Source organism: Eumetopias jubatus, unplaced genomic scaffold, assembly GCF_037043125.1.
Source record: "Eumetopias jubatus isolate StellerSeaLion01/CBP00866 unplaced genomic scaffold, mEumJub1_p1.0 scaffold_17, whole genome shotgun sequence".
In the NCBI taxonomy this organism is placed as follows: Eukaryota; Metazoa; Chordata; class Mammalia; order Carnivora; family Otariidae; genus Eumetopias; species Eumetopias jubatus.
The window spans coordinates 41,969,067-41,981,749 of record NW_028274823.1 but is presented as its reverse complement, the minus strand read 5'-3'; the positions used below and the strand labels follow the sequence as shown (position 1 = coordinate 41,981,749).

General features: G+C 47.8%; 1 protein-coding gene across 9 annotated transcripts in view; it reads left to right on the top strand.

Moving 5' to 3' along the window:
• WDFY4 (WDFY family member 4) overlaps nucleotides 1–12,683 on the top strand; it is a 295,199-nt gene that overhangs the window by 22,666 nt on the left and 259,850 nt on the right. For all 9 annotated transcript variants that reach the window (XM_028098639.2, XM_088020233.1, XM_088020234.1 and 6 more), the window contains exons 3-7: nucleotides 4,388–4,502; nucleotides 5,368–5,474; nucleotides 7,549–7,683; nucleotides 10,218–10,407; nucleotides 12,255–12,444. In XM_028098639.2, the coding sequence (XP_027954440.1) occupies nucleotides 4,388–4,502; nucleotides 5,368–5,474; nucleotides 7,549–7,683; nucleotides 10,218–10,407; nucleotides 12,255–12,444 (737 nt within the window). The remainder of the gene's footprint in view (nucleotides 1–4,387; nucleotides 4,503–5,367; nucleotides 5,475–7,548; nucleotides 7,684–10,217; nucleotides 10,408–12,254; nucleotides 12,445–12,683) is intronic.

Sequence of the window (12,683 nt, the reverse complement as noted above, 5' to 3'; positions counted from 1 at the left end):
CCTATTTAAAAAAAAAAAATTTACAACAGAGAGGGTCAACTGTGTCACACAAGCAGGGAAAATTCCCATACAGTCTCTGGAATGTTTTGAGCTCACTTAAAGACCAAACCACCAAACTTGGTGGTAACGAAGAAATACTAACATTGCAGCCATCCTTGAAAACCAGCCAGGTTCTGTCATTCAAAAGCTGGGGTTTTCTCCCATCCCCTCAAGAGCTTTTGTCATTCCTCGTCTTTCTTTGGAGGCCACAGCATCATTTTCATTCTCTTTCTTCCATGGGAGAGACAGCCACGAGGCACGATGGTGCAGCTTAGATAATGTGAGTAAATAAAAATTTTAAAAAAATATTGAGCAATATGCTCCCAGCATGCAAGTCCCAGTCTGGGGAAAAAAAATAAGTCCTTTTGGAAGCTGCCTTAACTCTTTGGGGGTCTCCATGGTACCATTCAGTAAATGATTGCCTCTGTGCATCAAACAACACCCCAGTGGCCTGAAAGAGTTAACGTGGCCTCCAGAAGTGCCCATTGCGGTCCCAGGAAGGAGTGTGAGCCTTGGGAGAATCTGGCTGAGCGTACAATTACTGTTCAGCTCACAGTGGCCCAATTTACTTTATTGTAGAGTGCCTGCAGGAGTCCCACTGCTTGAAGACGATCTAGATGCTTCTGAGTCAACTGCCTGTAAATTGGTCTTTGAGGGGTTTGCCAGTGCACGGAGGAGGACAGGAATTTGTTAGGAAGACATCATAGCAGAGTTCTCAGTCCTGGGGAGGAAATAATCTTACCAGAAATTCCCAGCCAAAAGGATTGATGTTTTCTTTCCGGGGATTCAAGTTTCCAGGTGATAGCCAGTTTCCAGGTGGCAGCCTTAAATTTCTTAGCTATGCACATGCTCCTTGGCTATGAGTGAGGTAACTCAGCTCTTCACTCTGCTGCTCACCTGATTCTCTGGGCTTACTCTCCTGCCTCAGCCTTAGTTTCTGTGAAGTGGGAATAATCATAACAATACTGATCTCAAAGGGTTGTCCTGGATTAATGGAAACAATGCACGTAAGTGCTCGGTCCAACGATTGGCACAAACCCAGCATGCAATACATTCAGCCATCAATCTGCGTAGTGTGGATTTCATAATCACGTATTCACTTATCTAATATTTGTTGAAGGTCTACTATGTGCAATAGCATTTTAATATTGACCTAGCATGTCTGTAGTGGTTTTTTAAAAAATATTTTATTTTTTTGAGAGAGAGAGAGAGCACGAGTGAGCGTGAGAGCATTAGCAGGGGAGGAGGGAGCAGCAGAGGGAGAAGCAGGCTCCTGGCAGAGCAGAGAGCCTGACGTTGGGCTTGATCCCAGGATCCTGGGATCATGACCTGAGCCAAAGGCAGACACCCAACTGACTGAGCCACCCAGGCGTCCCTAGCATGTCTGTAGTTTTAGCAATGTTCTGATGAACTGCTTTCTTATTTATAAAGGAAAGGGGCAACTCTGTCCATTTGTAGGGAAGACAATAAAAAAAGTATTTCAGGTACAAAGTTTTGTTCAAAATAAATATCCATGTACTCACCACCCATATAAAAGAAACAAAACATTTCAGATAAACTGACACCACCTGTGCATGCGTGCTAGCTAGCGCTCATTCCCTTTCTGCCCTGCTCCAGTGCAAACCCCCACCCTGCTGAGTTATCATTCCCTGTGGGGGAATATATGTATTCATTGAATATATTATATGGATACAATATGTATTATGTATATTCAAATATATATATCTAATATATATCCAAGTTATACAATAATATGAATGCATTTTAATAATCATAAGTGATATTATTGTGAAATTTATCTGTAAACTCACAGGTTTTTATAGACTCAAGACTGTAATATACTTTTACAACTTGCTTTTTGCACCCAACATTCTATTTCTGGATTTATCCATATTGATACATGTAGCTCTATTTCTTTTTCAGTTCTATATGGTATCCTTACATATGCATGCCACAAATTATTCATTCATTGTCCTATTGATGAACATTGAGTTTTTCCAATGTGACACAATCACAGATAAGGTGCATGATAGTTCGTGTTCATGTCTCCTTGTGTATATGTGCCAACATTTCTACAGGGAATATGCCTAGAAGGGAATTGCTGGGCCATAGGATGTGTCCCCCTATAACTTTATTGGACTTCAAAGGCGTTTTCTGCAAGTTGTGCTCCATCAGTAGATCATGTGGGTTTCCTGGTCCTTTCCCACATTTAGTATTGTCAGGCTTTACATTCTTACCAACCTGAAAAATATGATATCTCATTGTACTTTTAATTTGCATTTTCCTGATTATTAGTAATTTGTTATTTATTGTATCTTTTATAAGTTACTGTTTCATTTGCCTGTTTTAAAAAAATCAGGTTTTTTAAAATTAATTTGTAGGAATCTGGACACTATTGCTTTGTTCATTATATGCATTATAAATATTTTTTCCCAATCTGTGGCTTGTTTCCTTTGTATGTAGCATCATTTAATATAGAGAACATTTCTAAAATGTTTTTACTCTTTAATAAATATGGTGTCTACAGCAAGGAAACACATTTCCCTCTGGAATTTTGATGTTTTTCTCACCTCTTCTAGAAGGAGACTCTCAGCTTTAAAAAACTCAGTCACATCTTTTGGCAGGAACGTAATTTAATAATATGGCTGGTGAGTAGAAGCAGTGGATGGCAATCCAGCAAAACTGTATTTTGTTGAGGCCATTAATTGCCAGGAATGCGCTCAGAAGCCTACCTCCCTGGGGAGGTGGGAAACTGGGAAGGTGAAGTTGCGAGGAACTCAAGTCCTGTGCCCAGAAGAGTCACTCCACTCTGACTGTTGGTCTGGAGAGGACTCTCCTCATCCCGGGACTAGTAAACTCTGCCTGTGACAACACAGGAGAACAAAGGGAGAAAATTCTAATGAAAAGCAGACTGGGAGGAAATTCTGAAAAGTGTCGGGCATCCTAAGTGGAATTTTAAAATTAATGACTTCTATTAAATAATATCCTAAACAATAAAAGAAAAAGTCCAAGGCAGAAAGATGGCCAAATAGGATAGAACTAGAGAAGGAACAGAGAAGAAAGAATTTTATTTTTTTTTAAAGATTTTATCTATTTATTTGACAGAGAGAGAGACAGCGAGAGAGGGAACACAAGCGGGGGAGTGGGAGAGGGAGAAGCAGACTTCCCGCCGAGTGGGGAGCCCGATGCGGGGCTCGATCCCAGGACCCTGAGATCATGACCTGAGCCGAAGGCAGACGCTTAACGACTGAGCCACCCAGGTGCCCCGAGAAGAAAGAATTTTAAAGAATTAAAAATAAAAAGAAATAGGAGATTAAAAGTGACCACGACCACTTGGACTTAAAAGCATTTCCTGAGCCTGGAACTAGAGCTAGAAAACAAAGGAATTGATTGAGAAATTTCATTTCATGTAAATTTCAGATTTCTGTACAGCAAAACCTGAAGGTACCAATTAAAAGAGAAAATGACAAATTTGAAAAAAATCACAATAGTATTATGGACCAAGTGTTAACATTTTTTTTATATATAAAGAGCTTTTTAAAACAAATAAGAAAATAGTGAAAAACCTAATGGAACAATAGGCTAAGGGTAAAAACAGGCAATTCAAGATGCGTGAAAAGTGTTCATCTATTTTAGTAATCAAAAGACTGCAATTGATATTCTCATTTAAGATAAAAATGCATGACAGTGCACAATGTGTGTACAGAAACTAGTCCCCTCCCATGGAACCCCTGGTGAGGCTAATCAGGTAAATGTTTTCTGGGGAATGAGTTAGTAATATGTACCAAAGCACTAAAAAAAGAAAAAAAAAAAAAGAAGCAGCATGCCCTTTTAACTTGCAATCCCACCCTTTAGAATTTATCAAAGGAAATAACTGTATGACTTAAACTACGATATCTGCACAAGGTTTGAGAAGCATGAAGCATGCAAGAGGAGAATCAGTGAGGTAGCAGTTGATGGGGTAAGGTGAGGGAGAGGGGGACCTAGAGAATCACCCTTGGAATTTCCCACTAGGGCAACTGGGTGCTTGGTAGAACCATTCGCAGAGACAGGATATGATAGATTTGGGAGGAAGGCAATGGATTGGACTATGTGTATTTGACACTCCAGCAGCATGAGTTCAGGGGCAGATGTTCAGGGCCCAGGGCAGAAGTTGAAGAATCCACAGGCACTAGGGTAGGGATACAGTGGAAGCTGTTAGGGTAGGTGTTTTGGTGGCCTTTGGGATACACCTGGGACAGTGAGGTGACCCATTGGTTTGGGCTGGCAGGGAGAGCGGCAAGGCGATTCTCATGCCTTGCTTTGTAGCTTTGGCATCTTTGCTGGAATCCTGTTTATTGCACTTCAGGCCTGGGAAAACTCTGTGGGGATCATCTGCTTTCCCAGTCTCCAAAGGCTGGCAGAAGATACTTCTAACCAGCTTGCCCAAGAGATACAGAAGGCACTTGTGGGAAAGCCAGCAGGTAAGAGAACACTTTATGGAGAGCTAAACAGACTTGCATGCTCCTTCCAGGACTCCTGCAAAGCCCTTCTCTGCTCTCTAGTGGAGTCTGAGTGGTGCTTTCCAGAGAGCACCACAGGCTCACTTCTGCCAATGAGGATGCTGGGAATGAAGGGAAAGGTTGGCAGAGGAGGGAAGAGGGACTTGCAGAATTCTGCTGCTCCTGGGAGGGACACACACACACACACACACACACACACACACACACACACACACACACACACACACACACACACACACCCAGGACCAGGGTCTCTGGGAGGGGGATAAAAGGTACACCCGTGTGTTGAGTGAATAGTTTGATCCAAAAAAGACACAGAAGCCAAAGCCAAGCATGTTTTCTGTTTTGGGGTCTCCTGACTTGCATTCTTCTGCTTCTAGAGCTGGACCTGGAGGCTGGGCAGTTTCATGGTGACTATGGGTCTGAGGGGCAGGAGGGAACTCTAGGGGGCAGGAATATCTTGAGCATGGTGTAGATTGCAGGAATTTCTGCAATATATGGGGCTGGAGGATATAGGAAGTGGAGGTGGCATGAAGACTCTGGATTGTGAGAAGTCCAATAGCTGAGGAGCTTCTTATTATTTGATAATGGAGAGCCATTGATGGTTGTTGAACAAGGGTGGTGACATGATAAAGACGATCCTCCCAGGAGATTAATCTGGCAGAGGGTGAAAGATGGCATTGTGGGGAGGAAAGGAGACAGAAGTGCCCTAAAGATGCTAAGGCATATCTCACGGGGAAGGAGGCCAAGGGGAGGAAAGGAGGGTGGGCAGGTCATTGCACCGCCTTGCTGGTAATGCTTTCTCTCCTTCATGTGCTATTACCAGAGCAAGCGAGGGAGGCAGCTGGGCAGTTGCTGCGGTGGAAAGGGGATGTGGATCAGGATGGCTACCTGCTCCTGAAGTCAGTATTTGTGCTCACGGGGACAAACTCGGTAAGTTCCAGGCCCTTTGGGCCCCAGCTTGGGAGCTCCATATCCATGTGCAGCAGGAAGTCCCAGCAAAGGGCAATGGAACATCTCCAGAGTGTCTTTTTTGCTATGATACTGATTTATCATTTCTCCTGCCCTATTTCCCTTCTGACCTAGAACATGGACTTGAGCATTTGAAATTCATTTTCGAATCCTGCTTTTCTGAGTTGACAAACTGTGTGTCACCTTGGGCAAATTGTCACCTTTCTGTGACACAGTTGTGTGGCTAATTTTAGAATGGGGGATAATGCCTTAGTTCTCGGGTTAGTGCAGGGGTTAACAATGGCTGATGTGTGTGGACAGTTTCCTGTGTCGGGGCAAGGCTGATGTGTCCCGTGCAGGTCAATTAAACTCCCTAAACCCTCTGAGTCAGACTATGAAGCCATGTTAGTTACCATCCTGTGTACCTGCTCTCTGTCTGACTCCAGAGCCTGCGCTCCAAGCCACTGCTCTTTACTGGCTCCTGCTAAACTCAGACTGAAGGAGCCCCCCCTTAGGCACCAGTCCCACACCTGCCCAGAGACAGTGCCTGAATGAGACTGGCTTCTCTTTCTTCCCTTCCCACGGTGACCCATCCTGGTTGCAGACATGTCCTCCCTGTGAGTGGATTGCAGATGGCTGGTGTCCTCTTAGGCAGAAGCAGTCCCCGGCAGCTGTGGCTAGCAGCAGAAATGGCCAGGGGTCCTGGACAGGGCAGGCCCAGAGACTCATGTGCCTGGTGAGAATGCCCACTGCATGCCAGTCTGGCGCTCAGTGCTGGGAGCAGCAGGGAACCAGATGGGGCATGGCCCGCCTGAGGCTAACAGTGAACACAGACCTCAGCTGGGCACCTTAAACAGTGTGTGCAGCTGTGAGAGGAGCTTGGTGTGCAGTTGCTCACTGCAGGGAGGATCCGCTGGCCTTTGCTCTACATAAACCGCCTGGACCACCATCAGCATGGCAGCCTGAAGCACAGGGCGGGAGCTTTTCTGCCCCCAGGGCAGGACTGTTCATAGTCTGGTGGTAAAAATTAACCTAAGGGCTTGTCTTCCACCGTGAGCAGCCAGCCCGAAAAGCAGTGAGACAAGTAAGCAGTTGGCTTTCAGTAGAGCCCATGCAGCACGGAGGACAGGGGAGCCCCCCCACAAGCCGGGTCACAGCAGAGCCATGGCCATTACTGCGTACTGGAAGCTTCTAGGGGGAAGGGTAGGACCAACAGCCTGCCTTATATTTCTGGTTCTGTCCCAGACCATACATTCTTCCTTTCCCTTTTTCTCATTTTGCCACTGTTATCTGTCACATTAGTCTGCTGGGTGGGAAGTTGGGCGGGCAGTATGCGTTAGACTAATGCCATACATGCGCCCACATGCACACACGTGTGCCCATGTGCACACGCGTGCACACACACATGCAGATGTTGCTGCTGCCATAACCCCCGGGGCAGCTTCAGGCAGAGCACGTGGCAGAAAGGCTCCAGGAAGCTCCATATTCAGGCTGGTCCCCTCCCTGCCCACTTCCTGTCTTCTCCCCTCTGTCTGGCCATGCTGGTTATCAGTGTTCACCTATAGGACTGTTTCGGTCTTGGGGAAGTCTCAGACCTGAACGAGGGGATGGGAAGGGCCTTGCTCAGGTCCTGCATTAGGTGTTTGCCCTTGTTATGAACCATGCCCTCGTGAGTGTCCAATTCCCTAATCAGGAGGCAACCGACCCAAATCAGTAGTGTGATCATGTAGGAAAGCCCTTGTTTTCTGCTCTGCACCTGTCCCTCCCTCCCTCCCTTCATTCCTCCTTTCCCTCCTTCCTATTAGCTATCCTGTAAACGAAGACATGTTAATCGAGCACATAGTATACACTCTACATAAATGTAATCTTCACAGCCGCCCTAGGTGGGTCGGATGATGGTCTCCACGCTAACTTGAGAATGTGCTGCCCAGAGAGAGGACAGGGTGTACCCATGTTCCTGGCTAAAATGGCCGCAGGGCTGGACTGCGCCGGTCTGGGCTGGAGGAGTGCTCTGCGGGCTCTGCGGCCGTGGGTCACGTCTGTGCTTCCCTTGCAGGAGACCCTGGGCAGAGTTGCTGAGTCTGGCCTTCCAGCCCTGCTCCTGCAGTGCCTTTACCTCTTCTTTGTCTTTCCTCTGGAAAAGGATGAGCTTTTTGAGAGTGATGTTCAAGTTCAGAGGATGTTTGTGCAGGTGAGTGAGAGGAGGGCTCCACATCCCCGGGCCAAGACCTGCCTCTGCTTCATCTTCCTCAGTCATAGCCCTGAAGCAACTCTGTCCTCCTGGAGGGCCAGCTCCTCTGTTGGTCCCCATGCTCTGCAGATGCCAGCAATCCTGTGCATTTGGAAAATGGATGTTCTTCTCTCTCCATCTCATTGCATCCCTCGTTCTCCCCCAGAAAAGTGTGCTCCTCCTCCTGCACTTGGCCCCAGCAGCTTCTCTTCCTCCAGGCTGCATTCCCAGGCCCTGCCTGTCCTCCCCAGCATGTGGAGCCTCCTGTCTCTGGCCCCTGCCTCCTCTGAGGACAAGCACGCTAACTGCACTTGCATAAGGGTAGCCAACATTTTCCGAGTACTTCCCTGAACCCACCCGTGCCACGGCCTCACACCTGTCACCTCCCTGAGCCCTCTCTTCCATCCCAGGGTGTGTGTAGTATTACAATTCTGATTCCATGTCAACTAAAGTATGGTGAGTGAAAGTGGGTCCAGGGGCACAGAGGTAGTGGGTGGGGGGCTGGGATTGGGCTCCCAAGACCACTTCGTCAGGTCACCTCCTTCCCCCTCCCAGAACCTATCTCAGGCTTCTAAACATCAAATGCAATTTTCTGGTGTCCTTCCCCATTTTTCCTATCCTCTCTGACTACCAGCAGCAACTTTTAGCATAACTTCTCACCTCTTTCCCTGCCCCCTTACTGACCAGTTCTGCTTTCTCAGCTTCCCGGATGCTGCATTCTCCAGAAAACTCCTCTTGCCTCTCTGGAGGAGACCTTGGTCAGGGGAGGGTAAGGAAGACCCTGTGTCCTACTCAACTTTCTGCAGCCAGAGGCTTGGGGCACCCTGTCACAGAGCAGGTGCTTAAGAGCTTTTGGGAATTTCCAAGTGTGTTTGTGCATTGCACATGTGCATTCACATTAGCATCCATTTGAGATTCATTCTCAAGCCGGAATCATCGTTATCAGAAGTTATCTCATGGGTTCACTTATGGTAGGTTATCCCTTAAGCTGCATTTGTTGGAAACTGAGGCATCATTTATCTGTATATGAATCATATTCTAAGTGGTGGCCGGGATGCAGTCCTGGGCACTTGGACAAATCTTTACCACGTAGTTTTTACGTGTCCTACAGAGAACTAGTGCAGCCCTGCCTTCAGAGTTCGATCCCTGTATGGGTAGATTGCGAGCCACAGTGATAGGCCATGGCTGCATTCCTCAGGGTTTTCCTTATTTCATTCCGCAAAAATATATGGAGCTCCTCCCCTGTCCTGCCCTACACCGGACCGATGGTTCCAGCAGCAAGCATAGTACCCTCTCTCGTAGAAGTGACAGAAGGTTGGGGAAGCCAAACAGGGTAAATAATCATGTAATTAAATAGCAGTGTCCCAATTTTTTAAGTGCTCTGAAGGAAAAATGGAAGGTGTGCTGGGAAATGAGGACAAGGGACCTGATTTATAGCAAAGCATAAAGGAAGGCTGTCGGGAGGAAATGGCATTGAACGGAGCTGAAGGTTGTAGCGGAGGTGTGAAGGGGGAGGGGAGGGGACAGGAGCAGAAGTGGTGTCCAAGCCAAGGGTCACATGGCCACGCCCACGTGCGGGGGAGGCCAGCAGAGGGGGTGTGGAGCCCAGCTCTGTGGCTGTCCAGGTTGGACTCTGTCACTGTGCTCAGAAGGGGCTAATAGATTCAGATGGAAGGAGCTCTTCATATTTGTCGAACTAGAAGGAGATCCAGTTAGACCACCCAGAGCCAAAGGGAGGGCTGCACACAATCGCAGGTGCGAGGAGGTGGGCTAGTCTGCACAGAACTCTGTGAGCCATGATTTGCCCCAAGTGGCAGGAAGTTATCAGAAGGCCCTCTGGTAGCCGTAGGGAGACTGTTGGGGAGGAGGCACAGGGCCCAGAGAGGAAGTTATAGGATGAGGCTCATGATCTTATGAGAAGTAGGGTTTGAGTGCCAACCAGGGATCTGGGAACACATCCTCTCTCTCTTTTTTTAAGATTTTATTTATTTATTTGAGAAAGAGAGAGCAAGCATGAGCAGGGAGAGAGGGAGAAGCACACTCCCTGCTGAACAGGGAGCCTGATGTGGGGCTCGATTCCAGGACCCTGGGATCTTGACCTGAGCTGAAGGCAGACGCTTAACCAGCTGAGCCACCCAGGCGCCCTGGAGCACATCTCTTTTTAAATAGCAATGGGTCCTATTAATTCTATACTTTAACTTTTGATGACATTTTTTTCCTGCACTTCTATGTAAAAGGACAACTCTCTAAGTCAAACCCTTCTTTGTTATTCTGAATTGGAAAGGGTAAACTGCAGACTTTAGCCCATGCCGTGTCACCCTTTTCTAGGTGGTGTTGACGACCATGATGCTCTCGGGCAGAGTGTGACCCATACAACCCATCCTTTGCACTGATACATACGCCTCTGGCCTCTGGAAAAGTAGGGAAGAAATCTGTTATAGGAAGGAGGCTTCCTAACCAGGCATCTTTTCTTTTCTTTTCTTTTTTTTCTCCAGATGTTGCTGAACATTTGCAGTGAGTCTCAGGGACTGGAGAGACTTCTATCAGGAAATGAGCTCCAATCTCTAGTGATTGCCACTACCTGTCTTCGGGAACACAGCTGCTGTTTTTGGAAGGAGCCCACCTTCTGTGTGCTGAGGGCAATCTCCAAAGCCCAGAACCTCGGCATCATCCAGTACCTGCAAGGTATGACCCCAGGAGACAAGGGCTGGGATATAGGCCCACTTTCTACAGTGAGACCTTGGAACCAAAAAAGAGATGGACAAACAAGGTCTTCACGGATGCTCATCTATGCCCAGTAGATGACCTTTTGCTTGGTTTCCTTTACAAAATTGTCTTTCTTATTTATTTTGGTGCTCCATCGGAGGAGGAAAGGAAAGGGGAACTCATTTACTGCACACATGCTATCAAACAGACACCGTGCTAAGCCTGCTAGGCCCATTTGTGTATTACCTCATCTGTGTCTTTGAGATGAATATTAATGCCGTTTTGTAAAGGGGAAAACGGAGACAGGGTGGAAGAACTTGCCCAGCTCCCTAACTCACAAACAGGAGAATCACATTCTAAACCCGGAGATGCCCAATCCAGTGTTTTCAGCTCTGCTCTGGGCAGCATAAATAGGCGTTAAGGCCATAGATTCTGGAACCAGACCGCTGGGCTGTGGACTCCAGCTCTGTCCTCCTGTTCTCATAGCTGAATGACCTTGAGCACTTAAGTGCTTGTGTGCCTCAGTTCTTTTATCTGTAAAATGGGGATAGTAAACCCTTGCCTTCTGATCTGTCTTCTTTCTGGGGCCCCCCGTAACAGGGGGAGTCCGTTGCCGACAGCTGAGAGAGTTCAACAAGCCCATTGCCCTACTTTAACTGAGCCAGGGACCAAACGTCAGCCCCAGGTTAGGGATTCAAGGCTCCCAGTGAGGCCAGGGCCCAGCAGTAATGGCCCTGAGCTGAGCTGGGCCTGAGATGCTCAGCAGCCCAGATAACCCCCATGGGCTGGAGGCAGATCCCCGAGAAAAAGCTGCGTGCATTGGCGGCAGGGGTCTCTCACTGTGTCATTACTGTTAGCTGTCCAAGACAATAACCAGAAAAGAAAATTCTCACCTTGGTGGGGAGCCTGCCACCTGGAGCACTGAGCCCAGGATTCCCTTAGGTTCGGAATGGGTAATTTCCATGGGCATAGAGGCTGAAGAGAAGGTCTGGAAGAAAGAGCTGGCCTTGTGGTTACCTGCCAAGCCCGCAGCTCTTGGGGCTGACCTGCCCATCATGCAGACACTGGGGGCATCTGAAGCCTTGCAGCTGAGGGACACAGCACATGTTATCGAGTAGATATTTTTCCTGATCCACTGGTGTGTCTTTCCTGGCACTCAGAAGAGGCTTCTCCAGGTGAAAGAGCTCCAAAAATAGTGATCCACTGAAATGCAAATCCAGTGACATCTCTCTTCTGACTCAAATCTCCCCTTGGCTTCTCACAGCTCTGGGTAATGTAACAGGCAAGTCCCAGGACCAGGGCCCACACATGAGCTGGCCCTGCCCTCCTCCCCCTCCCTTGTGGCTCACACTTCTGGGTGCCAAACACCGGGTACTTTAGTAGTGGAAACACACCATCTTTTGGTCCCTTACCTTCTTACGTACTCCTATATCCTTCCCTGAACTTTTTATCAGGCTGATCTCTGCGCATCTCCGGAGATGCTTCCTTAAGAAGGTCTTTCTCAGTGCCCAGCATTGTGTAGCTCATGACCTGATGGACCCACCCTTCCTGCCCCACTGCATGCTGGGAATTAGGGGCAGCCGGCTATAAGACGCTTCCTTTCTCTTCCTGTTTCGCTTGCTCTCCATCTGGGCCTGCAGAGTGTGGCTCTTGGGATTGTACTTCCCATGGGGGAGACTCCTTCTTGACTCAAGACCCAGCAGAAAAGTGTTTTTGAATTCTCATTTACATCTTGATACATACAGTTGAAAGGAGGGCGGGGAGCCAACGACCATGGCAGAAAAGCTATGGTTTCCAAACTCAACAGGGTTGTTTTCTTCCCTCAGCCATGGACTGCATCAAGCTCTCCCTTCAGAACCTCTCCAAGCTTGCGGACAGCCTCCCCGCTCCCGAGGTGAGCGAGGCAGTGAACCTCATCTTGGCCTTTGTGAAGGACTCCTACCCTGTCTCCTCGGCTCTGTTCCTAGACTTTGAGAATGGGGAGGGCTACCCTCTCCTCCTCAAAGTGTTACTTCGGTAAGTGGTTGTCCTTGGTGGGGAAGAAACTGCCAAAGCCTAGGTCCTCAGTATCATTTGGGGGGCTTTGGAGAAAGACAGATATTGAGGCTTCTTTGAACATCTTCTGAAGCACAAATTTGTATAGAGCATGGCCACAGAGACTTTTATTGCAAAAATAATTCAAGGTGCGTCAGGGTCTGGGAGCCAGTTCTTTTGAGAATGGATGGGGAATCACCAAGTTTATTTGGTGGTACATA